Here is a 26,876-nt window from a genome sequence, read left to right as displayed (position 1 = left end):
TGGCTGCCCATCGGATATTTGTCTACGTAGACCCTCCGTTCTTTGTTTGATTTGGCAACAGGAAGAGTACCATAACAATCATGGTGGTTCTGAAACTGAGGCTGTAGTTTCATGAACATTTTTCATTGTCAGGTTGACTGCCTGCTTTAACTAAACCTTTATCTCTTTTCATTTTCTTTTTTTGCTATTTCTGGTTTTGGATTTCTCATGTTGGAAGGCTATTTGGCTTGTTGAAGTATCTATAGTGTCTGACTAGGAAATGCAACATGCAGTAATTCTGTCGAATCTAGAAAAAGAGCGCTCCAGTTGCCGGAGAGCTACTCAGATTTTGTGGAACCACGTGCATAGTTGGTCAGAAAATCAATGTTGTTAATTTTTTATTGTCGTTTCTGACGTCCTGAGGGGAAGGAAGCATAGGAAGCCCCAATTCCTAGATGTCCTTGAAATAGTATCCCTAAAACAAGAGGTCTGTATTTCTAGATGCCTAATTTTAGGATTTATGATGAATAGAGAACTTTAGATCTCGTGCCAGATCACTGCCTCAAGCAGCTAGTGTTCTGTATTGAAAGGAAGAAAAATCTCTAAAAATGATAATTATAACCTTACAATGGCTAAATGGTGCTAATAGTCAATGTCTGGGGTCTTCTATTGTGTCTTGCTTATTTCCAGTGAATGTTTGCAAAGTCCTATTTTATCGATCAGGAGAGTAACAAGCAGGAGGCAGTTACTTTGTTCACGTTTTCCAAGCCTGTTTTTTCAGCTATTCATAAAAAACTTTGTACTTCAAATGCATGCTTTTTGTTGTTGTTCTATGATTTCTGCCCCTTTGCTTGCATACTCCACAGGTTGTAATGCACGTAGCACAGCCTACAACCAGTCAGCGCTCTAATCCTTTTGTTTGAATCATCTTCAGGGAAATAACATCATTCTTCCGTAGTTTTTTTTTCCAGGCCTTCTTTTAAAGCCCAGTAGGTAGAAGCCACTTACTTGGTGGCTTCTGCAACTGTAGCAGTCTCTCTCAATAAGACTGCAACTACTTTTTCAGCTTGGTCTTTAATGAAGGATGTTTGGCATGTACATCACTTTGACAAGGCCTGTAATTGCCTGTAGATTAAAAACACACTACACAGCTGCCATTGTAGGCCTTTCAGTATAATGGCATAATGGTTACTCATCATTACAAAACTGTAAACCTTAATGCACTGATTGTGGAAGTTGCTTGTCTTTCTGCATGAGCGTTTTTTTCTTGAGTACGCTAATATGTCTTGTCTTTACTTATCCTTTGCAATAACTGATTTTGCATGTTAACAGCTGTGTTGCTATTTGTGCTCTCACAGCTGAAAATAAAGAACAAATGGAAAATAAAGGCTACTGTCCCTTTTTCTTCAGAAAAGCCATACCAAGTGGAACAGTTAGATCGCATCCTGCTCTCTGGAATCTATAACGTGCGCAAAGGAAAGACCCAGCTGCACAAATGGGCGGAACGCTTGGTAATTCTCTGTGGCACCTGCCTCATTGTGTCCTCTGTGAAAGATAGCCACACGGGGAAGATGCACATCTTGCCTCTCATTGGGGGAAAGGTAAGACTTTTTCTTCGTTAGCTTCCTGTGGCTTAGGAAGGAAGAAGGGATTACAATTATGGATGTTATCCACAAAAAGTTAATCTAGGCTGTTGCAGCAAATTACTCCATTAACAGGTGCAGAGAGAGTAGCACAGCTCCTTTCTACTTACTTTGCTTAGGTGATCTTAAGGCTAATAAAACACTTGAAGAGTCACTGGTTCTGCTTTCATATTAGCAGCCAGTGTTGCGAATGGGCATCCCAGAAATAATTACTTATTGGATCCACTTCAGCAGAAAGATGCTAAAAGGGATTACTTCTGTGTTTCTCTCCAATGCCTTTACAGCTGTGTTTTTAGCGGTGTTGTAAATTGCTGGAGTTTAGGGAAGCTGTTTTTGTTCTCGTTTTTCCCATTGCAGGTGGAAGAGATGAAACGTCGGCAGTATACGCTCGCTTTTACATCTGCTGGAGCCCAAGCACAAACATACCATGTTTCCTTTGAAACGCTGGCAGAATGTCAGCGGTGGCACCGACAGGCATCCACGGTGAGGCTCTGGAGGCTGCAGTAGCCATGGTGGTGGGTAAAATAGCTGGAGGGAGTTCTGATACAGGTTTGGTCTTAAGGCAGATGTTAGGCCACGATGCTGAAGAAAGTATCCAGGATGCTTTCCAGCTTTCTTAATTTTTGTATGTGCTCTGTACTGCAGAGGCTTTCTTTCAGCATTCTCTTGGTGCTCTGTCTGTGCAGCAGTAGAAATTCTGCATTTATTCATGCCCATTGCACCTGTTCAGAGTAGCTATAAGAAACCTCAGAGACTGGTTGACTTCATAGCCGTAGAAATCTGTGAATGGTTCCTGCTGACATACCTGCATCTGCCTGAACTGTGGCCCAGATGGGCGTGGGGGCCACACTGATAGCTTGAAGTTAACACAGAGATCATAGGTCAGCAGGGGGAGTGTAGTTTGTTTGGAGTTATATCCTTATTCCACATAAAAGCACAGTTAGATTGAGATAGCTCAATGCTGAGCCACGCTTTAACCTCATATATATATATATGTGTGTACATATCTGTGTGTGTGTGTGTGTTTTATATATATATATATATATATATAACATATTTTGAAATATGAAATGATTTACAGGATAATGCAGGTCATAAAACCTGGAATGAAGCACCTAAGAACTGGAGACAAAGCATACTTAATACAAGAAGATCTGATATTTGCAGAGATTTTATGAAATGTTGCAAAAACATAATTCGTAAAACCTGTCCATCGTAACAGAAGTGATATTCCTAATAATATTTTCTGAGCAAGCAAACAGGAGAAGGTCAGAAGGAACAGCTAGGCCAAGCACATGTTCTGTAATCCCTAAATGACTGAACTGGAATGTCAGCTGCTTCCTGTTGCTACTTGCATCTTTGCATGTGGAAGGTTCAAAGAGGTTATGCTTCCTCAGCAGTTTCCTCAGTGAGAAATACAATTTTCTTCCTTGGGCTGGTGGTCTTACGGTCTAACTTTTAGGCAGGCTCCATGGCACATACTGGGCAGAGCAAGGCTTTCCGTGTGTCATCGTTGTTGATATCCAGATATGCCTCCGTGTCATGTGGCTTGCAGAGACAGTAGTAGCAAATGGCATAAACTTGGACTCCATAACTCCGTTTCCTGCATGTACCTTCGTTTGGTACAAGGGGGTTCTTTCATTTTCTTGCTGGTAAACAAACCACTTGCATGCTTTGGCCTTCCATTAGATTATCACTAGACTGAACCAGAAAAAAACGTTGGCGCAGCTGCAACTCCTCCTTCTTTTCAGGTTGTGTCTCTGCGACTTGGCATGGTTGATCTTTCATGCTATAGCCTCGAGGAAGTACCTGAGCACCTCTTCTACAGTCAGGACATCACCTACCTCAACCTACGACACAATTTTATGAGACCAAGTGGAGCAGGGAGTCTTGACTCTCTTTGCAGGTCTGCAGAGAATTATTTTTCTACTACTTTGGGGGTTCTGGACACATCCACCTAGGGATGGAGAAGAGGGAGTGAATTGCCCATTCTGGTGGGATGTGCATGTCTTTGTAAAAGCTTGGTCTTCTGGAAGCTCTAATAAATGAGGAGACTAGGAAACTGAACTGAATGCTGCAGGCAGGCCTAAGATTCCAACAATTGACAGTATTCATGAACTCCCTTCCACAGATTCTGTTTGAGTTTGGGCTGAATCTTGCAGAATGATATGCCATTTATATAGGCAAGATGCAGCAGTGATATACTGCTACTTGCTAAAAAGATAGCATTTTAGGATATAAAATAAAAGGTGAGGGAAAGCATAATGCATACCTTTACTTTGGGAACTTCTAATGGTCTGCTTTTAAGAGGATGGCAGTTGTATGGTGGGATGGAGGTATGATGCAGTCATCTCAGGTAAATTAAACAGTATTGCAGAAATGTTTTCTTAATAAATTCCTAAAACCATAACAATTCGTAGGAAGATTAGAGCATTGATATCTCTATGCTAGCCATGCAAAAAAATGCGAGAAGTCATTCTATGAAGTTCTCAGAACCGTTAAGCAGCCTGTAGTAATATTGTCAAATGGCTGTGTCTTTGGAACACATTGTGCCTTAAGAGAAATACATTTTGAGAAGCCTTGCAAACCTGCAGTCTGGTTTCTTTTTATATCTCTAGATGCTTGTTACTAGGGGTTTTTTGTTTTTTTTCCTTACAGTATAATGACATGCTTGGATATCCGTGAGGGTATATAGAAAAAAAATCACTCAACTGTGGGAGTTCTTTGCAGTTTCACTGAGAGCAAAATTCTAGTCTTCTAGACCAGATTTTCGGATTCCAAAAGCTGAGAACTTTGATCTGTCATAGATCTGCTAAAGTTGAACCAGTTCATGAGAACACTGAAATCTGTATGTTTATCCTGATCGTTTCCTTTTTTTTTAATCCAAAATTATTGTGAAGTTCTGTGTACAGTAACATTTTCATATCTTTGCATCATACTACTTGTTCTCTTTAGGACAGCTGTTACCAATGCAGCATCTTCCTCTTCGGCTTTCAGTCGCGTCATGGAAGAGTCTATTTGCGGTTGCAACACGCATAAAGTGCCTGTGCCCTTATTTATAGGACAGGGCACTTTCACAAAACAAATAACCCATGTCTGAGTTTCAGATACGCTCCCTATTCCAAGAAAAAGAAAAAACAAAAGGGAATTCAAAGTAAAATGGAGAAATAGGATGCATAGTTCCCACACAGATCGTTCCAGGAATGGAAGCAGTAATATTCTCCCTCAAGTTAATATACCTTGTTGTTTTATCTACCTATATTAAAACATGTGCTTCAAGATAAGAACTAATCACCATTGCCTAGCAAAAATATGCTAGATGGAGCATACTGATGAAACTATATGTTCCCAAGAAGTACTTGTTCGGTACATGCAGAGTAGATTCACAATTGTTTTATAAAAGCATGGTATTAATTTCCCTGCTGAATTCATTTCTGATGGTTCCACTTTGGGATGGGGAGCATTATTTGGTCACATGACTACTTGGGAAAAATACCTGTGTTTCCTGTAACAAGAGGTAGGAGCACCTTGAGAAGATCCTTTTGCATATTACCCCAGCCCAGGCTCTGCTTGTTCTCTCCCTTTGGACCTGAGGCACTGATAGAGGAACTGGAATAGGCAGCCTTCTGTTAAGCACAGATGTGGGATTGTAGTGTCTGTAAGGGCTACTTCAGTACTTGGGTGACTGTACCTATGGTACAGCCTGCCAAGCAAGTGGCACTTGAAGTGTGGAATCCCCTTCAGGGGCCTCCAGGTTACAGGTCTTTGGGGTGTTCAGCAAGGAGTTAGCTCTTTCTTGACTTTCCCTTTTACAAGTCTGCTAGGCCCTTGAGGGTGCTTCCACTGTGCCTGGCTTGAAATGGTATTCCCGTCTTTTATTTTATTCTCAAAATAATGCAGGTTTTGATTCACATTTTCAGCTCCTATTTTTGCAGTTTCACTATTGTAGACTGTTATTCCAAATAATCCTTTTAAGTTAAATTTAGTGAACTGAGGATTTTGAGTCTCCCTAAACATCATCATAGCAACAGTCACTAGGAGGAGGTCTCTCAGGAATCAGGGTAGAATCAGGGTAGGCTGTTGTCTGTCTCTGAAGAGAAACGTGGTATTTGACCACTGTCAGCATTACGAATGAGACATGAAATATCAGTGAATTAAAATTGGATTTGTGCAGAAACTACCGTTTAGAGCTAGCTGACTGTATCAGTCCATATACAAAGGCTTAAAAAAGCCTTTAAGACTGTTTTTTTTTTTGTATGTTTTTGCCTCTGAGACCATGGAGGTTTGTGATTTAACTAGTATTCTTGCCATTAGGTTTTCTCAGTTGAAGAGCCTGAACCTGTCTCATAATAAACTGGGAGAGTTTCCTGTATCACTGTGTGAGATCTCTACTCTGACAGAGCTCAATATTTCCTGTAATGGACTTCACCACTTACCAAGCCAGACTGGCAAACTCTTGAAGTAAGTATATTCCTTTTATCTGTGGTCATAAACTTGCTTAGTGCTTCGGTAGAGCGCAGCCAAAGTGAAGATGTTACTTATGAAAGTATGAGTACTCAGGCAGCCTGCTTTCTCTGTGAAGACTGACTCATGGACTTGACTCCAGTAGAAGGTTGAGAACCAAGATGTACAATAAGCTTTATTTTTCCTTGAAAGAGAGCGTAATATATTTATACAGTTGCAGTTTAAAAAGTCACTGGCATTTAGCAAGTTATTCTTCATCATTTGTGACTTCCTGCCTATTCTAACTATGTAAAATATGCCGGTGTAAATCACTTTTCTAATAGTGGAGGTTAATGAATTTTGCCCTAGGAGGCCACTTAACAGGCCTAGGAGGTCACTTAACAGTCAGTTAATATTACTTGACTCACAGGTGCCACCTTGCTAAACCACAGTAACTAGAAGGCTTCAAAGCATGTGAATATACTCTTACTTAAGGTTTTGTAAATTTGAAGCTTTTTCTGTTTTATGGGTTTTTTTTTTTTTCAATCTGACTTAGTGACTTGCATGTTTTCTTGGTCTACATCTTCTGCTGCTTAACATTATATTTATCATTCCTTGGAAGTAGGTTTATAAAAAGGAGGAGTATCTCAACAACAAAGAGGATTTGGACATCTCTTGTTCTCTTTGCATCTGCTGCCATTTTGCGTTCTCTTCTTCTCTGCCCTCTTAGTATTTCCCTCCTTCATCCTCTTCTAATCAGATTCTTTTTTTTTTCCCTGCTATTATGGTGGTGCCTTATGGGTTAATAAACAAATAATTTTTTAGAAAATAGCATTCTGTTGTAATAACAGTTACAAAAAAATGCACAGAACGCTCCTGTTTTTTACAGTTAATTTTAATGTAATGCCTTTAGAACTAGCATAAAGGGTGAATCAGCCACCACATCAATTCAGACTTTGTCAAAAGAGAGAGATTAGCGTATGCTTGAGGTGTTTGTCACCCTTTGAGTTAGTGTTGGGTTTGTTTTAGTTTGTGCTGCTCTGGGTTGCTCAGGCAATGCTACGTGGTTTTTTTTCCCTGGAGTTTGCACACAGCTGCAGCTCTTAGCGTTGTTCATCAAACTTGTGATTCCCTGCTATTCCTGTCAGCTCTGGAGGCATCTGACAAGCAGCAGAGCACCTCGCCTCCCCCAGCCCCTACTTCTCCACAATTACTTTTAAAGTAGACAATTTCTCTGCCTGTTAGAGGTGAATCTCAGAGTAATGTCCTTCCAAATAAGGACCATGCAGGAAGGCAATTACTAGTTTGCTTCTGCTCACGCTACCACCTACCTGTCCCTATCTCACGAGCAATTTGCAGCAGTGCCTACAAAATGTTAGTGTGCGTGTGCTGCTCCTTGTAATAGCCTCCTTCCTCTCACCAGTACTCATAGCCCCAGATTTCACTTCTCCCATGCCAGAGGCTGCTCCGAAAGTTCTTTGTTGGAACACAGCTGGTGATAATAAGGGAACTGGCTTTTTTTTTTTTGTTTGATTTTGTTTCCCCTGATTCTCAAAAGCCATGCAAACTTTAAAACAATTCATCTTGCAGCAGAAAGCTACCCTGGAAAATATTATTGTTTTCTAAGTGGCTGAAAGGAAGACTAGAATGGGAAAAGCTGTTAACAGTGTTTAATTATTGTAATAATTGTGATTTAACTAAGAAAAAGTGCCGTAATAGTGATATGAGACTCCAGAGATTGGATGATGGTGCAGTTAATTTTTATTATGTTTCTGTTATTATTAGTTGATGTGATATCATTAGAACTATGAGATAGATATCTATTGTTACTGCTGTTGTTTCTGTGTTTGAAGTTTGTCATAGGTCTTTTAAAGATTGTCCAGTATGCTAAATGAATTCTTCTTAGTTTGTAAAAATGCGAGTGATTAAGTAGATATATTTATGCCATAGGTAGTGAATTGTATTTTGCTTATGTTAACTTACGCTATTTGGCACAAACCTAAGTTTATCTCCAAAATAAATTTAGAACTCTTTGGTATTGCATACATGCAGTTCCAAGCATATTAGCTATCAGGTGAGTGAGAATTATAGGTACTCCAGTAACTTTATGCATATAAGAATAAAATACCAATTAGGTACCATAAAAAATAACCACATAGCTAGCTGTACAAGTAGTTTTACTGAAAATGTTAAATGTGATGTTCATTCCTCTTCACTAATTCCCCCCCACCCCACCCTGCTGCAGTCTCCAGACCTTCTTGCTTGATGGGAATTTCCTGACATCTTTACCAGAAGAGCTGGGAAGTCTGCAGCAGCTTAGTTGTCTTGGGCTTTCCTTCAATAACTTCTGCAAGCTGCCAGCAGTTTGTGAGAAACTCATCGTCTTGGACAAACTAGCCCTGGCAGGGAACTTGCTGGAGACCCTGGATCTTGCAGCACTGAACCGTATGAGCCACATCAAAAGCGTAGATCTGAGGTAAGGGGAGAAACTTGCATATGTATAGACCAGGTTGGCCCTTTCCCCTTACATCAGAGGAGCTGTGTAAATTTTAGTACATTTTGCAGTAAGCCAGGTGTCATTCTTCTCTTATTGATTCTTTAGCTTTCAGGGAGCTTTGTTTACTTAGAGAAAGAAGGTTAACTGAGCAACGGGGCTCAAGTCCTCTAGTTTCCTCTTTTGATATGCAACTACCATGAGCTACGTAGTCAAGTCAAGTCTCTCCTAACTTTATCTTCCCCCTTTTTTTTTTTCTAGAGGTGGGGTAGTTCCTGATTCTTCAGGCTGCTGTCTGCAGAGCTCTCAGAAAGGGACAAAGAACTTTATGATTGTGGCAAGGCAGTCTAGTACTTAGTCTCTGCATTACCTTCCTCTGTCAGTGCTACGTAGCTGTCCATTGACCTGGCTTATAGTTTCTAGGCTGTGGTCTTCAGGACCTCTTAAATGCTGGGGAATGAGTATAAGTAAGTGTTTCACATAGTAGTGCAGACGCAGGCTTTGTTTGTTTTTTTTTTTTTTCCTGTATTCACTTCCTGAAAGCCCCTCGTTACTCTTCGTATATCTCAATGTGCTCATCTTTGGGGTTAGTCTTCAGGAGAGCTCTTCCTTTCCTCTTCTTTCTTCTTCCTTCTTATTGATGCCTTGCGTTCAGTGTCCTATTTTCTGACTTTGTAACTCATCTCTGAGTGTTTAGGCTGAACAACCTGAAGAGAGCAGCAGTTGACAGCCTGGAGGGGAATACATCCGTGATCTACATGGATTTACGAGACAATCAGCTGACGGATCTGGATCTGAGCTCCTTGAGCAGCCTGGAACAGCTGCACTGTGAACGGAATAAGCTGAAAGAGTTGACACTGAGTGGCTTCTCCCTTCGGGCCCTCTATGCCAACAGCAATTGTACGTCTGTTTGCCTCCTTCACCTGCCTGCTCCTTCTGAAGCCCTTTGAACAGAGGAAACGGCATTTTGCATTATCCCACACAGAAAAATAGTTATGCCAGTGTTACATTAGTGAGACTACATGATGGGTCTTCTGGGGTCAGCTCCTAGGGAATGAACCCATTATGGATATAGATGCACAGCCCATTTAACAGGGAGAGATTGTGGTGCTGAACTGCTGTCCAAGGAACTTGTTTTCCAGAGAGATCTCTTTGGGAGTGAGTCCACACATAGAGGTGCAGTTCTTCCTTGTTCTGGTGCCCCATGTGGCAGATGTAGAGAGAGAGAGAGAGAGAGAGAGAGTTGTAGCGCCATGTGGCATATGTATGAAATGCGGACTCTGTCCTGGGAAGGGTGGGTAGGGATGTTGAGCGTCCAGGGGGAAAGACTACAAGTCTCACTTGCTAGCTAGTCTAGTTCTTTGCTGCATGCTGTGCGTGCTTCTCTGTGCTATTTTCCCTTTAGAGCTCTGCAGTCACAGTTGTTTGCTTTATTTCATCAGGTCTGACAGCTGTCAGTGTTTATCCAGTTCCTGGTCAACTGACATGTCTGGAACTGTCCCGGTAAGTGACTTTACCCCGCAGAACACAAAGCAAATATCTGGACACCTTTGCTGTTTATTGCAGAATTGTTTCGAGCTTTTAAGCTTTTGAAAGAGCTGAGAGCAATAGAGGGAAGACACTCCATCTTCACAATAGAACTGGAAATCCCAGCACTGAAGAATAATGAAATGTCCCAGACCAGAAGCCCCTTTGAACAAGTTTGACCTGACTAGGTGGCTGGTTGTCCTTCAGATATAGGTTGTAAGCAGCAAAAAAAAGGCAAGCAGGGACCTCTGAACTGGTGGTAGCTGACTGGGCTGAATGATGGGAACCTCTGGAGCAAGCATTTAGAGTAGCTGCTAGTGATTGCTACTATTAGCTTTATTGTTCAAGTCTCCTCTTGGAGCAGCATTATCAGACATGGAAATGGGAGAGCCAGAGCACCTGAGTGCCTTTCGCTTCAGTTCTGGGATGATGCACAATAGCAGGGTAGCATTGTGTAGCCTGTCCTGTTGATGCCAGTGCTGTAGACAAAAGCCTGATCAGTACAGTTTTCCACCAGTACTTTCTACTAATCAGGTACCAGCTTAGTTTGCATTACACAGCTAGCCATGAGATAACTTCCATGTGTCTGTGGTTCATTTTCCACCTGTTGATTTTGGGGCAGCTGTCACTAGTGCTATGCAGTGTTCAAAGAGGGCGTGTTCCATACAGAGTGGTGGTATCTAGGTTTTTCTCATTTCTCTTCTCAGCAATCAACTGCGGTGTGTCCCGGACTGGGCCTGTGAAGCAAAGAAACTGGAGGTTTTAGATGTAAGCTACAACCTCCTCGTGGAACTCCCATCGAGGTCAGCAAACCTTTTTGTACAGAGCTGAGCTTTCTCCCGCAGGGAGCTGAGCGGGGAGACAGAAGCAGTGCCAATCCAGTTGTTTTACTCCTTGTTGTGCGGAGACACAATGAACTTATTCTCTCTGTTGCAGAGTGTCCAAAATGCTCTGTATTCAGAAGCTGGAAAGAACTGACTTCTAAATCAGCCTCTTGAATAGGAGATGCCAGATAATTTCATCTTGTGCTTCTGGCTTCTGCTACAGCTCTTTGCAGCCGAACTGGAACGCACTGCTATGAGTTATCTTTATTTGTGTTACGATAGCGTCTGTGAATACCAGTCATAGATGAGGTCCTAATATGCCTTGCATTGTCCCAGAGAGGTTTCATCTGTTACCTTTTGATAGGTGATCACAGAGATATGATATAGCTGATCTCAAAGGCTGTTTTCACAACAGGGTCAGCCACCTCCTTTCTTCCTGCTCCCCTCCCAGTTTTTGCAGAAATGTAGTAAAGGGCAACCAAGAACTAACAGAATTTTGCAGATATTTATAACAATTTCTGCAAGGTACCAGAGGTATCATGGGAGAAGCAAAGCACAAATGTTCTTAGCCTAACAAGTGTGTTTGGCAGGGGGTGTGGTTGCAATGAAATGAGAGGTGATTTGTTAGGGTAAGCTGTACTGAAATTGAATTGAAGGGAGGATTGCCATGAAGAAATGCAGAGAGCGGCTGGAACAGTTAAAGCAGCAGGCGTAGGAAATCTTTGCAGCAACATTTTAATGGCTGTCAAAGGCAAGTTTGCATACCTCAAAGGCAAGAAAAGGATGTGGCAGGGACGAGATGATGAGAACTTCGAAAAGCATTTCATCCATGCAGATGGATCACAGAATCACAGAACGGTTGAGGTTGGAAGGGACCTCTGGAGATCATCTAGTCCAACGCCCCTGCTCAAGCAGGGTCCTTCCTCTAGAGCACATTGCCCAGGACCCTGTCCAGGCGGGTTTTGAATGTCTCCAGGGATGGAGACTTAACCTCTGTGGGCAACCTGCTCCAGTGCTCTGTCACCCTCGCAGTAAAAGTTTTTCCTTATGTTCACATGGAACTTCCTGTGTTTCAGTTTGTGCCCCTTATTGTGCCATCCTGTCACTGGGATGAAAAAAGGCACGTTTTAAGTATGGTATGCAAAAAGAATCTGCAGAATCCGGACACACAAATGTATATTGTGAAAAGAAGGAACCTTTAAAAAACCTTGACTTAAGTGCTGGAATTGACCATATCCATTGGAAGCTCCTCCAGTATGTTTTTGTCCTCAACACTGTAGGTGTATGTCTGTCTTCCAGTTTGAACGCCTCTACCTTTGATTTTCAGACATTGATCAGGTTAATCTAGCTGACTAAACCATAAGAAGCCTTGCATACAGGCTTATGGATCACCATGAAGTTGCCTTTTACCCTTGTATCTGAAAACAAAATTGTATCAGAATGATGCAAGACAGTGTTGAGAGGAGATACCCAAGCCAGCTCTGGGTTAGTTAACTTGAATATGGAAACTGGTGTATCTGCATTTGCATGGCGCTTGGCCCAATGTAATTAGCTTATGTTAAGAAGCCACAGCATACAGAAAGAAACAGAAGTAATTGGCCTGTGTGGAGCAGTGCCCTAATGTGGCTCCAGCATTTCTGGGTCCAAAGCTCTCCTGTACAGGGCTATCAGGATACAGTTCCAAATTATCACCTCACCCAAATGGGCAGGGTGGTTCCAGGCTATGCCCAGGTGTGCTCAGGCATCCTTTCTCAAAACTCCTGACATTCTCTTTGCAGTTAGTGGGGATAGAGGCCTTTTATTTCAATAAAGAGTGTAATTCTGGAGACTGTGACAACAGCCTCAGAAATAATACCGGAGGGCTGAGCAGGCTGTTCAAGCTCTGAATCTAAGTTGGCACAGGGGAAGCATTGTTACCACATGAGCTTTTCTGCTTTGCTGCGTTTTACGGATCACTGTATTTTAATTTTCTTTAGCAGTACAGTCCAATTAGAACTGGTTAAATATCCCCTTCTCCCATTCTGGGGATGTGAGGAGGAGTGAACCAAGTTGGTGTAGTAAAACCTACATCTTTCTAGGATCCTCAGCAGCCTGAGCCTTCGGAAGTTGATGGTGGGGCACAATCATCTGCAGACCCTTCCACCTCTGCTAGAACACATTCCACTGGAGGTGCTGGACCTTCAGCACAATCTGATGACTAAACTCCCTGAGACACTCTTTCTCAAGGCTCTGAAGTGAGTGACAGTAGCATGTTGTCTTCTGTCTGCCTTACCTTTGGAGCTGTGAAGGTTGATAGTGGCATCTGCGTGACCATCCTTTGGTGTGCTGTAGGCTTTATTGCTAGTTGCCTAAGAGATAATGAGACATGCACTTTATGAGGAGGTAGTTCAGGTGCTATGAGAGACGTCATCAAACTGATTTGAGGAATCAGTCCATGTTACTAATTAATAATGGGAAACAGACTGGCCTAACCCACCAACCAAACAGGGAATTAGCTTCAGTTGCAGCTGCTTCTAATACCATGTTACTTCCTGGAGAGCTTTATCTTTAAAACCAGTGCACAAATTCAGGTGCAAAAGAGAAGTCATACAGATTCTCGGATGTTAAGTGGAAAGTACATCAGGTCCTAGGAGAACAGCAAGAAAGACTGAACAAACAACCCCTCATAAACGTTTGTCTATTCAGACATGATTCATCACTTCCTAAGAGACTGTAAGAGCTTACGTAGTCTGCTTCCAGCAGTACTACCCATCCCCTCACAGGCTCAGCTTGTGAGCTCTTCAGTACTCAGTTTATTGTAAAATGCTGTGCGCATCTGTAGTGCTGAGTAGCTAATAAGCCATTTGTAGACCCATAAAACTTAATGCAAGTAGGGTTGTTACACTGTGTTACCTGACCTCCTGCCTAATGCTGTTGCTCTTGTCACACTAGGCATTTGTATAGCTCTTCTTCCTACTGTTACTTGGAGTGATTTAGATGATGTGAAGTCTGATGGTTTTTGCGCTTGCTATGGTTAGCCTCAGGTACCTGAATGCATCTGCAAACAGCCTGGAGTCCTTGCCCTCTGCATGTACAGGGGAGGAGAGTCTGAGCGTGCTGCAGCTGCTTTACTTGACCAATAATAACCTCACAGATCAATGCATCCCTGTCTTGGTGGGACACCTGAACCTACGGATCCTTCATCTGGCGAACAACCATCTACAGACCTTCCCTGCAAGGTAAATACATAAGGCTGGTGGAGGAGACAGTGCTTACTAGCAGGATGTTGGCTGCCTTACTTTAATTGTGCCTGGATCAGTGTCAAACCAAGATGCCATCCCTGCAGCTTGATGACAAAAAACCTGCCATTCCCAGAGGCACGTTGCTAGGAGTGACTGATTCAGGGTAGTGCTGGCTGCAGTGGTTCCTGTCCTTCGAGGAGTTGTGGTGAATGTGTATGGTGGGGGGATGGGGGCAGTACTTCTGACACTTTCAAAATTACTGGCATGCAGCTTGCTGAGCTGTAGTTATTCACTTTTCACGGTCTTGCACTGAAAGGCCAGAAGGCCATCATCCAGGCTTGTGTGAACCTGTGCCCAACAGAGCTCATATACTTTCATCCATTAATTGATATACTAGGCTCACAGTTGGAGTTGAAATAAAGAGAAAGCCATGCTTAATATACAAACCTAAGAGGCTAGGGACTCCCATGTATTCCTAGTAAGTTGTTTCTGTTGCTCTCAGTTTTGTAAGTCTGCATCTTATTTTTGGTGAGAAACATTTAGCTTCCTCCATCAACCGGTATATCACACTGTCGTTCTAATATGAGAGCCATGTAGTATCAGATAATTTCCAAGCGTAGCTTAAGAAACCTTTAGCTTTCTATTCAATATGATAAATAGACTCAGCCTCTTTAGTTTCTCAGGGGGTGGGGAAGCTTTCTAGGCCTTACATCATTCTTGTAGCTCATCTCTGAACCCTTTCCAATTTTCAGTGTTTTTTCTGGGTATTTGGACAGCAAAACTGAACACAGCTCTACTGAAAATCAAAAGCAGAGGTAATTTGGGCTCCCAGCACCTACCTGAGTCCCCTTCTGGTGACATTTTATTATATACTGATTTGTCCTGAGTACTGGTTCCTCTGACTCATAAGCCTTTTTTGGAGCCATGACTCTGAGGATTGTTTTCTCTCTAATTGTGACTGGTAGAAGTTCCTATGTGCATAACATTACTTACCTAACGTAAATCACATGCCATTAAGGTTACCGAATAGTTCATATTACTGTATGTTGAAACCGTGATTCCAACAGATTTTTTTATCTGCAATTTTTACTCTATATTGTTTTGTGAATGTGTATGTTTTTATTATTAATCATTGATCTACTGATTGTCAGTGAATCAGATATATGTTGTTGCAGAGACCCTGCTAGAAGGATTTTCACTGAATGATGATTCTTAATTCATTATTTTTTTCCCAGTGTCCTCCACAATCCAGCTTTGGTGTATTGAATGTATTTGTTTCTTCAGAATATACTACAGAGCTGGTGCTATACTGGTAGACTTCTGTGTCAGCTAAATTTGTAGTCTCATAAAAAACAATTTCTGTTACATTAACACAAAAGTATAAGTAATTTTTTTTGTTGTTAATTATGTCAGCACAATTAATTTGGTATTGATTGCATCTCTGCCAGCCTTGCCATGATTCTGCCTGGAACTGGTGTCAGGCTAAACAACCACTTCTAGATAAGTCTGTTTGTTCCTACAAAGTACACTTACACTGCTTAGTTTTTTCCAGTCATCTGAGATTTTTCTAGTTCTCATGATTTCTTAAATGGTTTCATTAATAGGCTGAAGAGCCCTTTTGGCAGTTCCTTTGAAAGTGATGTCATGCAGGTTTTCAAATTCAGCTATCACAACGCTCTGTTTTAGTGCTGTAGGAGTCAGGGGCAAAGGGATCTGACTGTTGCCAAGTCAGGCATCTGGGGACCCCCAGATCTTATTACAGCATCTCTTTGGACTTGCTGTCTTCTGTCGACAATTAGAAATGTAGCTGGTAAAGGACAGTGTCTGTGAATACTGTATCTGCAGATTCAGAAGGTGACAAGTTCTGGTCTATAAGGCGTGGTATGCTTTTCTTTCAGCAAACTGAGTAAGCTGGAGCACTTGGAAGAGCTGAATCTCAGCGGCAACAAACTGAAAACAATTCCCACAACAGTGGCAAACTGCAAGCTACTTCATACGCTTATTGCACACTCTAATGAAATCAGCATCTTTCCAGAGATCCTGCATTTGCCCCATATTCAGGTATTCTTATGGAGAGAGTAAAGAGATGTCAGGTTTGGGTGGGAGAATGGAAAGTAACTGGTAGGAGAGGAACTAGAGATTCCAGTGTTTTGCTTGATCAGTCTGAGAGTACAGAATGTGTGTTCTAGATCTGTCGCTTCACTTAGCTGAACAAGGATGGTTCATCTCTTATTCATCATCTGTCTCTGACTTGGTATATTTCTGATGTATCATTTGAGGCGGTAGGAAGTGTTACATAGCTAGGTAAATGTATATGTAGGCCTTGTATTATCTTTAGTGAGACCTATTCTTTCAATATTGGGGTCCTGGCTATTGTGGGTTATAAGTATTTGCTGCTTATAAGCCACTCTTCTACTGATAGGTCAGCCCCTTTTTCATGGCCTCTTTGTGGGATGTGGTGAGTGGTGGGTAAGAAAAGTAGCAATGGAGCCTCCAGTGAGGCCAGGATAACAGGGTCACGGGGGCAGGGGTCACAGAGTAGTCTATAGAGGTAAGGAGCACGTGATGTTAGGAAGGAACACTAGAGTAACTGATCCTATGAGAGAACAGAAAATAGTTCCTTTTTCGTTGTGCTTTTCTGATACTGCAGTTCGTAGACTTGAGCTGCAATGAATTAACTGAAATCCTGATCCCTGAGGCACTGCCAGGTACCTTGCAGGAGTTGGACCTGACCGGAAACACAAACCTGGTGCTAGAACACAAGACACTGGACATCTTCAGGTAAGCCATGGAGATGCCAGGTCAGTAGTGACAGGCACAGGGAAGGTTAACCCTTTCCCGGGAGGGAAACGGGATACCAATGTGTGTACTGCAGCACTGCAAAACGTCATAATGTTCCTCGCCTGAGGCAGCTGAAGCTTTCTGTCCTGTGGCGATGACCAAGGCTGGGTCTGTAACAGCAGAGCAAGCAGAAAATTTCTTAGGTGGTATGAGTTTCTCCCAGCTGTCTCTGGCATAAGCCACTAGATGTCTCTAAAGGCCAAATCCTTAATCTCCTTTCCTTGGTGCAGTTTTTTCCACAGGCTTCTGTCTAAAACTCTAGACTGGACGTGGTCTTTTGGCCACAAGCTGTTCAGTGGGGTCTACGAAAAAAATGACTTTTCTTCTCTCTCCGTAGTCACATTACCGCACTGAAGATTGATGCTAAGCCCTCCCTCACAGCAGACTCAGCACTCGCTTCTACCTTCTGGAGTCATGGGGTAGCTGAGATGGCAGGCCAAAGAAATAAGTGAGTATTGTGATCTGCGGGACCCTGACACTGTGTCCTCAGAGTGCTAGGCTGGACGCGCTGCTAGCGCCCGAGCAGACTTGCTTTACTAGGTAGCTCGTCCATCCCTCTGTCTCCCTGGATCTCTTGATCAGTCCTCGTAACTCAAGTCTCCTTTTTGCCTTCTCCCTCACTTCTCATGCTTATCCTGGGATGCTTGGGCTTTGCTTCCCACCCTAGCAAGATGCTTCTGCTCTCACTTGCTGGCTGTGCCCGTTGTCCTCTCCCCAGTGTGGACAAGGAGAGTCCAGGAGTTCCAGTAGTAACTGGAAGCTATATATCTTATGGAGCAGTGGGCAAAGGGACAGTGGCTTTGTTGCCCTGTGAGAACAGCACTCATGGCAAAGTTCCTGATGCCTGTGGTGATGGGGACCGTGTAATCCTTTGAGATAGATTGACTTTACCTATATGCTTTTCTGACAGGCTGTGTGTGTCATCCCTGGCCCTGGGGAGCTTTGCAGAGGGGGTAGAGGCTGTGTATGGCATGTTTGATGGTGATAAGAATGAGGAGTTGCCACGCCTGCTGCAATGCACTATGGCCGATGTGCTCCTGGAGGAGGTGCAGCAGTCAGACACGATGTTCATGTGCAACACCTTCTTGGTCTCCCACAGGTAGGACAGTGAACGAGCTGGTCCCAGTGGGACCCTCATAGGCGCATCACTTAATGTGCTTTGTGGGGTAAGGCAGCCCTCCAGAATGCCTGTCGTTGGAGTATGGAGCCTTCCTACACCTTCTCCTCCAACAGGAAGCTGGGCATGGCTGGGCAGAAGCTGGGCTCCTCTGCTGTCCTTTGCTACATTCGTCATGATGTGGCTGACCCAGCCAGCAACTTTTCTCTGACGGTGGCCAACGTGGGGACGTGCCAAGCCGTTCTGTGCCGAAGTGGAAAACCACTGCTCCTCTCCAAGGTCTTCAGTCTTGAACGATGTTCGGAAGAAGCCAAGAGAGTCAAGGAGCAAAAAGCCATTATAACAGAGGTTGGTTTGGACCTTCTTCACTTCACCTTCTGCCCTCCAGGAAAGGCTTGATTCAAATACATGCCATGCTGAGCTCTGCTGGCTGCACAATACAGTAGGGGCAAGGATGGCATGAAGATGTTGGGATGACTTGTCTGTTGCTTCTCACTGTGCTTCTCTTGCTAATTACCTATTCAGTATGACTTGTTCCCAAAACACCCACCAGGGCCTGCGAATGATAGAAACGGGACACACAGGATGGTTTAGGGAGGAAGGGGAAAGAAAGAAAATAGGTATGAAGCTGAAGGGAGGGGAAGTACCTGATACAGAGCAGGACTTGGGTGAGTGTGAAGAGCCGCTCCAAGCAGCAGGGCAGGGCCTGAAACATCATCTTGTCTCAAAACCTATGAAATATCTAGTCCATCTTTGGTGCCTCTTGGAAAGCCTGTCTCAAGTATGTCTCCTTGGAGTTCTTCCATGTTTCACTCAGCAGAGATGGAGGATTAGTGGCTCTTGGGACATGCAGAACATGGATATCGAGTATACTACATGTGGAAATGTTAATGTAGAAAAGACAGAAATATTTAGTATTAGAAAACTAAAAGTATTAGAATAATTTCTGGAGAAATCGCTCAGGGTTAATTCTTTTAATTTGGAAATGGCAGAGAAGTTCCAAAGAACTGGAAAATAGCTGGTATATGCCAAAGAGAAGATGGGATGGAAATTTGTAGAGCCCTTAGTTGGTGCTCATATGGTTGATGTCGGTGTTGATCCAGAATGGATCACTGAGAAATCAGTGCCGGTCCTATTAGTTTTATGTACAGTGGTCTCTTAAAAAGCATCAGGTTTGTTTGGTAAAAGTGAGATCAAAAGCTTTTTTCTGACGGGGATAATCTCTTAGTGTGTTATAGCTCTGTGAGGCACTGTATTCCACAGCGTTCTGACCAAAAATAATCGTGGAATCAATGTAGCACACTAAGTGATTTAAAAAGTGGATGACCAGTGGATTCTGAAAAATACCTTGCAAATGAAATCATTGTCTAAGGAGACGTCTCTGCTGCTTCTTTATAATAATCGTTATCAGCAACACTTAACAACATGTAGCGGGTACAGAAATTGATGGAGTTGTAAATAATGATTTGGACGAGTCAGTTCTGTGCTTTATTCTGGATTATTTGAGAACATGGGCTCATGTGAACAATATGCTACTTAATATGCAAGAAGTTAAACAACAGCAAAAAACACTGGGGAAACTGTATAATCTGTTTGCGCTGACCTGGAAAAGAGACCGAGGGCTCTCTTGGTAATTTTGTATCCAGGAGACTGAAGGCTGGCCTTGTACTAGTGAGCCAGAGGACTATCCGGTGGGAACAGAAAAGACCTCCAGGTTACAGCAGTAGTGCGATCACTGCTTGCTGTTTCCTTCCTCAGGATGTAATGTCCACGCTTCAGAATGCATGTTAACAAAGTTGGAAATAGTTCAGAAAATGAACAGAAATTATGTAATGCTTGCCTTGCAAGGAGAAAGTAGAAAGCCATAATCTCACTCATTCAGAAAAAAATTAGTTTCGTGCAAGAGCCTTAAGTGAGATTCTCTGGCCAATGTGCTGCAGGTAGTTCAGCTGCACGTTTCGAAAGATTCACTGCAACACGCCCCGTTCAGAACGCAGCAAAAACACTTGTCGGATAACGCTTTGCTACTGCCAGCATGGGGCATGATAGGTACTGTGAAGGTCTGTGCTGTGGTACCTGGACCCTGATCCCTTGTTCCTAGACTGTAGCTGACTTAGCTGTGTCTGTGTTGCACTGGCGTGTCTCAAGGGCTTTAAACCAGTATGTGGGCAGAGGAAAGACTGCTCTCAGAATGATCTGTTGGTAGGCCTAATGCTACTGCTCTGTTTCTCTTTGTCTGCAGGACAACAAGGTTAATGGTGTGACTTGCTGTACTCGGATGCTGGGCTGCACGTACTTGCATCCCTGGATCCTGCCCAAGCCTCATATCAGTTCCATTCCACTGACTGTACAAGATGAGCTGCTACTTCTGGGGAACAAAGCTCTCTGGGAATACCTTTCTTACACAGAGGCTATCTCAGCTGTGCGCCATCTACACGACCCGCTAGCTGCTGCAAAGAAACTCTGCACTTTAGCCCAAAGCTATGGTTGCCAAGACAACGTAGGTGCAATGGTGGTGTGCCTGAACATTAGTGAGGACAACTGCACTTGCGAGATGCATGGACTCACCCTGCCAGGCCCTGGGGGTTTTAGTTCAACCACCACCAAACTAGCGACACCTTCCTCTAGCAGTGGAATTGCTTCAGAGTTCAACAGTGAGCTGTCTGCTTCTGAGGTTAGCAGTGAGGTGGGCTCTACTGCTTCAGATGAACACAACGGTGCTGGCCTTGAGGGCAGCTTACTGCCACGACAAGAGCGACGTTGCAGCCTACATCCTGTACCCCCCTCAGGCATCTTTCAGCGCCAACCTTCCTGTGCCACCTTCTCTAGTAACCAGTCTGACAATGGGCTGGATAGCGATGATGAGCAGCCTGTGGAAGGTGTCATGACGAATGGCAGTAAAGTGGAGGTGGAGGTGGACATCCACTGTTGTAAAGGAAAGGGGCTGGAGTTTGAACCTCCTGCTGCAGAGTACAGCTCCTCTGCTGCAGTGCCAGAGGATGACTCTGATGGGCTTGTCCTCATGATTCAGAGACAGAACAGTGTAAACAGCAACACTGTGCAGGCAGGAGTCAAGGAAAAGTGTGAACTACAGAAATCATCTTCCACATGCTGCCTCTATGGAAAGAAGCTTTCCAATGGCTCCATAGTGCCCTTGGAGGAGAGCCTCAACCTCATCGAAGTAGCCACAGAGGCACCCAAGAAGAAAACAGGCTATTTTGCTGCTCCGTCCCAGATGGAGCCAGAGGATCAGTTTGTGGTGCCACCTGATCTGGAGGAGGAAGTGAAGGAACAAATGAAGCAGCACCAGGAAAATGGAACAGATCAAAGGCAGAAAGAGGACCCTGCAGTGGCTCTGCCAGAGGAGTTTGATACAGCTTTGTAACCCTATAAGTACTGCTCCCACTTTGTCTGTCCCAGGAAGCCCTGTCCCATAAGGGTTGTCTTGCCCTCCAAGGGGAGCTGGGATCTGTAAGGAGCACAGGCATCTGCTGCTTCCTCAGTGGAGTAGAGGAAGATTTGGGAGTGCTAAGGTCTGGGCTGTCCGCTTTTCACTGTAGAGCCTCAGCTGTTCTGTGAGCACTCAGACTAGCAGCTGAGCTCTGTTAGGGACTGCCTGGGAATTGTGCAAGTGGAAGAAAGCAGGTGGCCCAACACCTGCCAATAACTCCTTCCCCCAGAGGTTCTGCCAGCTCTGCAGGTGAGGGGCTGGCATCTGTGTGGGGTGAGGAGGCTGCTAAGGGGCATATGCAGTGTTCAGAGTCACGTGAATGTTTCTGACCCAGCCCCCTGACAGCACCTGACTTTGTTTTTCCTTGAAAGAATACAGCCAGTTGCAATGAAGCTGACCAAGAATGGTTTCCTACATGCATTGCAAGCACTTTCATTGATTGCACTCAGGCTATTCTCCTCCCCATCAGCCCAGCACTTTATTACTTAGGGTCAGGGGAGAGAGCGCTCCAGTGCCACTGTCCACAGCTGATGTGCGAGGGGTTTTTCCCAATGGGTATTGTTAGGGCACTGGAGGACTCGGGGTACCAGTACCCTACTGATAAGCGCTGGTGCAGGGAAGAGTAAGGGGTTTGATGGGGTCAGCCTAAGCAGGATGAGGAAGTACACAGCTGGGTCATAAGTGGATGCCTGCTGATGTTTTACATGGAGCACAGGAGAGATCAATGGTGGGCTTGTTGATTGATGTATTGTGTAGAGGTAGTGCTTACAGCTGCAGGGCACAGACCCATCCCAGCAGCTTGGCCATCTCCATCATGGATGCGTCACGGTAGAGGATTCCTATATCCAAAAGATATAGGATGAAACCAAGGGCTCCTGCTTGTTTTGGTGAGGTACTCAATCTACAGGAAACACAGATGTGAGCAGTGGTGTGCTGGTCTAAGGTTAGTGAGCAGTTGGGCTGCCCCTCATATGCTGGAGAAGCATACATTGATCTGTTCCATCAACACAAACCTCTGCAACCACAGCATCTTTGCTTGCCTCTGAAAGCAGGAGTCATTTTGCAAATCCACAGCCACCACCAGCATTTAATGGTACATGCCCAAACTGGCAGCAAACAAGCTGAAAGCGTGCTTGTTTCTGCTTAGTTTTCAATGCAAAAGGAAAAACGTATTTTTTTCACCTTAAGAACATCTTTATCAGCACTGGGAAGGAGATGCTTAAAACAGTTCTACCAGTGGTGAACTGGCCAGTGTCCACTCAGCAGATGCACTGTGGTTCCTTTAAGGTTTTTGACACAGGGCATCAATTGGCTGCCTATGTCATCGCCTTCAGAAAGGGTTGTGAAGAGACCACCGCCTGTAGTGTGCAGACGTCTTCCTTAGCTGGCAGAGAGCTGGACAGCAGCTACCCCAGTCACGTCAGTGGTGTAATAACTCTGACTGTAACATGGGCTAGTGCCTTTTCTTCTTTATGAATTATATTTATGAAGAAAAACCTGAAAGTTTTTTCTCAAGAGTTCTGAGGGATTGGAGTTGTATATTTTGGATGAAACTCAGGCCTTGCTCAAAAGGAAATACTGTGTAGACAACTTATTGGATTCTGACAACACAGATTTTGTGACAAAAAACTAATAGAGTTTTGTTCAGATTTCAGAGCTCCTTGAATTTCTTTTCACTAGGAAAAAAAATGTATTTTTACCATGCATAAGAGAACAGTATTTTAGGATATACCTTGTGCTAGTCACCATGTAATCATAAGACAAAACAACCCAAGTTTTTCCAAAGTTTTAAACCCACTGGAATTCGTTTGTTTTTAAACATCCATTTCATTTGGAAACGGAGAGAAAAGCTTATTCTTAGAACCGCAGGAACAGCAGCATTTTGAATCCCTCAGGAATCAACAGCAGAAAAATATTTAAAAACTAAAAATCAATTCTTTTGGGTTCTGTTCATATAGTATGCAGAAAAGGCTCATCCCAGCATGTTTGACAGTTAGCTTTAATTCTTTCACTGGTGATAATTTTATCAAAAATCTGTGCCCAACCCAACAGTTTCTGAAACCTGGCAACAGGGCTGCAAAACAGCCTCTGTGCAGTGTGGAGCTGATGCAGAAACGCACCCTGTTTTCTGCATAAGACTGTTGCAGATTTTGCACTAGGAGAGTGGCACATGTTAATGTAAATCGGGTCTGTATTTCTTGCACTGATGTGGAAAATCCAGTGGGTCTGTGCCAGTCTGAACCTGTAGCAGTGCAGGAAGTTTGTCATGAATGGCTCTACTCGGCTCAGTGGGGAAAGGACAGGAGTAAGCAAAATTAAAAGCTCCAGCTTTGGAGCACGCGAGATGGCTGAGCTGCCCCCCTCATGGGACTGGCAAAATGGAGTGAGTACAAGGAATTCCCTCTTAGCCTTTTCTCTAAAGCGGTTTCTGGTTTTGAAGCAGAGAGGAAGTTTAGTACAACCAGCTGCTATTTTTTTTTCTGTGGGTGTGAACTGGCAGAACATGACTTGTTGTCTCAAACACTAGGTAGAATCCACAGCTTCCTCTGGTCTCTCTAGGCTGATGTTATGAACTGCTTGTGCCATTCTGGGCAGCACAGCCTGAGCGCTCCCCTCTGCCTTCTTTTGTTTCCCTAGAGGCAAAAAGTGTCTACCTTGTCTTCCTCACCCTATTAACACCACCTTATATTTCAGGCTCCTTAGGAGCACTACTGTCTGTGGAACAGGTACGAATGGGCAAGTCTAGAGAGGGACTCACAGCAGGGGATAGAAAGTGTTATCCCACTTCCTTTCCTGTCCTTTTCCCATCTCTTCTCAGCATTTCGTATGTGGTTGTTGCACAGATACATCATCTCCACAGAACCGCAGCACTGAGAACGTCCCATTCATTAATTATCAGGATAAATGGACTTACTGTTGGAGAGAGGTTCTTAGCTTGGGGTCATCGGGCACTCTCTTGTCCCTGCTGAGAGCAGTGCCAGGCCTGCCGTGTCCCAGGGGCCACGGTCAAGTTTGGCTGGTGGGTTAGAGTTTATTCATCTCTTCAGTAATTCTGGCCCTGCTGATGAGCACGCTCACCAAGAACGGGGACTCTGAGAAGGCAATGACCTGTCTGCTCTGTCCTTTCCAGTAAGGCTTCAGCGAAAGGAATTAATACAGGATATATTCAGCGAGGAGTGGTTGATTCCAGAGTATTAAGGATGAGGAATAGCTTCCAGATTGCTCCCAGTGCATGGGACGGGCCAGGCAGAGGCAGCACTACAGCTTCCTGGAATTTGATCAGACTCCTCAACTGGAGGGGAGGGTAAAATTTTCCAAGAAGCAAGTATTTTCCTTTCTAGGGGAAAGGTGGCTTTGCGGCCTGCAATCCTTTTAGTACACAGGACATATAGCCACGCCTGAGGCCCTTGGACTTCAGGAGTTTTTGCACTCTTCCTGGCTGGTGATGGCTTTCGTGTCACTTGCCAAAGGGCCTTCTTCAGGCAGTAGGTTCACCCCTTTGGTTTTGTGCGATCATTATTTGATGTTCTATTGCTGTCTGAAGACTCATAGTGTGGTTGGTTTTGTTTGTTTGTTTTTTAATTTTTAAATATTACCTTTTTTAACTTGACTCACACGAGCCAGAGCATGTTAAAGAAAAATTGCAGCACATCTATTGTTTATAAAATTTTTTTCATGCTTTTTGTTTTAAAACGGAGACTATTTTATGAATTCCACTCTAGCATGAAGCTATTATAATCCCCTTTTTTCATTGTATATGGGAGTAGGATGTTTAATGAATGCACCTTCAGCACTGTAGCCTGTGTGTGTGTGTGTGGCTTTGGAGAGGCAAATGGTGTAAGATTGCTAGAAAACACTATTCCATTGATTCTTTATTCAGATGTACAGAACAGTTCAGGAAGGAAGAATATTTTTGCATCAACTTTTCAGCTGACTTAGCAATAAAGATTTTTACTTTCGTCTAACTATATATGCTGGTTCCATTACTGCACTGGAGGGAATTTGTGCAATATCCCAGGCAAGCATAGCTGTGGCTAGCCGTAGCCATGCTGTAGGGTCTCCTTCGCTGAGCTCTGTGTGGCTCCTTCCTCTCAACAGCCTCCCCTGCATAAGCTCCTTGCAGAACACTGTGAAGGTAGAATTCATAGGTACCAAGCCTTAGGCGGCTTCCTGTTCCCTGCAGAGGAATCCTGCCCAGTAAATTTGCTCTAAATGGTACTGCTGCTCCCTGAAGTAGTTTAGTGGCTACTAAGAGGGAGGAGAAATCAAATAAACCCAAAAGTACCTGGACTGTTACTGTTAAGAATGTTTCTTCTACTTTTATATCTCTACTTCCAACCAGTATTCCATAGCTTCAAAAAACATGAAGATTTAGTCACTGGCGCCAGTGAAACTGGAGATACATCCAAGACTAAGCACAGTTCTGGTGTTCAGCTGGCTTTTCTTTTCTTTTATGTACAGGACTGGTCTGTGAGACCAGTGGTTGTTCCATCTTCATATGGACAATGCACACATGGGCATCGCTCAGAAATAACATTTCATTCTGAGGCATGATTATGTGATTCTAGTGCTACATTTTTTGTTACGTTTCCTATACAAGTAAAAAAAAAATTAGAACCTTTTTGAAAGAGTTAATTTCACCTTTAATTGTTTATAAGCAGTGCAAGATCAGCATCTCATTTCCTCAACTTTTACATTGAGAACAATATAATTCTGTCTTAAACCACCTGTTTTTCAGTTTTAAGCTCATACAGCTTTTGTCTGGTTGTCCCAACTCTGGGAGTCTTTTCAAGCAAAACTGCTTCATAAAAGATATAAAAGACCACTTCATACAGAAAGATGCCATCCCCAGGACAGTTTGAGAAGAAGGCACTGTGTTACGGATTAGGCTGAGCGTATGTATCATTTTACACGTTTATCTCAGGACTCTCTGATGACGATATAAATGCCATGTTCAGGCTGCCCTGTCAGTTCCAAGAGACCGGTCACAAAGCAACAATACCTGCCACAACCACAGGCCTACAGAAAGGTAGCTGAGGGATAGATCCTAGCTATGCTACCCGAAACGTTGCCAGATTGTTGACATAAAGTGCCTTATTGCTGCGAAGCCGCTGTGTGCGACGCTTCCCCAGAAGCGCTGTCCTAGCGCGCAGGGTACTAGACGAGTGAGAAGCAAACCCAGAGCCTGGCTAAGGAAACCTTCATTTCAGCTACCTACATCTGGAACGCTGATTTCTCCAGAAGAGGAGCTGAACAAGCTTGCATAGCCTGCAAGCGTTCAAAACAGATCTGCTATTTAGACAAAGATACTGTGCGTTACTACTGCTGTTTTAAAA

The 26,876-nt window shown here is 43.6% G+C and overlaps 1 protein-coding gene across 2 annotated transcripts in view; it reads left to right on the top strand.

The window, feature by feature from the left end:
• Positions 1-25,510, top strand: part of PHLPP2 (PH domain and leucine rich repeat protein phosphatase 2) — a 40,762-nt gene extending 15,252 nt beyond the window's left edge. For both annotated transcript variants that reach the window (XM_068956442.1, XM_068956443.1), the window contains 16 exons: positions 1,390-1,580; positions 1,980-2,105; positions 3,374-3,528; positions 5,937-6,083; positions 8,311-8,541; positions 9,257-9,459; positions 10,002-10,062; positions 10,794-10,889; positions 12,989-13,144; positions 13,928-14,128; positions 16,030-16,192; positions 16,782-16,912; positions 17,310-17,420; positions 17,883-18,071; positions 18,206-18,437; positions 20,332-25,510. In XM_068956442.1, coding sequence (XP_068812543.1) covers positions 1,390-1,580; positions 1,980-2,105; positions 3,374-3,528; positions 5,937-6,083; positions 8,311-8,541; positions 9,257-9,459; positions 10,002-10,062; positions 10,794-10,889; positions 12,989-13,144; positions 13,928-14,128; positions 16,030-16,192; positions 16,782-16,912; positions 17,310-17,420; positions 17,883-18,071; positions 18,206-18,437; positions 20,332-21,474 — 3,536 coding nt within the window. In that variant the 3' untranslated portion in view covers positions 21,475-25,510. The remainder of the gene's footprint in view (positions 1-1,389; positions 1,581-1,979; positions 2,106-3,373; positions 3,529-5,936; positions 6,084-8,310; positions 8,542-9,256; positions 9,460-10,001; positions 10,063-10,793; positions 10,890-12,988; positions 13,145-13,927; positions 14,129-16,029; positions 16,193-16,781; positions 16,913-17,309; positions 17,421-17,882; positions 18,072-18,205; positions 18,438-20,331) is intronic.
• The last annotated feature ends 1,366 nt before the right edge of the window (positions 25,511-26,876 follow it).

The sequence above is a fragment of the Struthio camelus genome, chromosome 10, assembly GCF_040807025.1.
Source record: "Struthio camelus isolate bStrCam1 chromosome 10, bStrCam1.hap1, whole genome shotgun sequence".
Lineage (NCBI taxonomy): Eukaryota > Metazoa > Chordata > Aves > Struthioniformes > Struthionidae > Struthio > Struthio camelus.
Note: the sequence above shows the minus strand (reverse complement) of the source record. Positions and strands in the feature narration are given on the sequence as shown.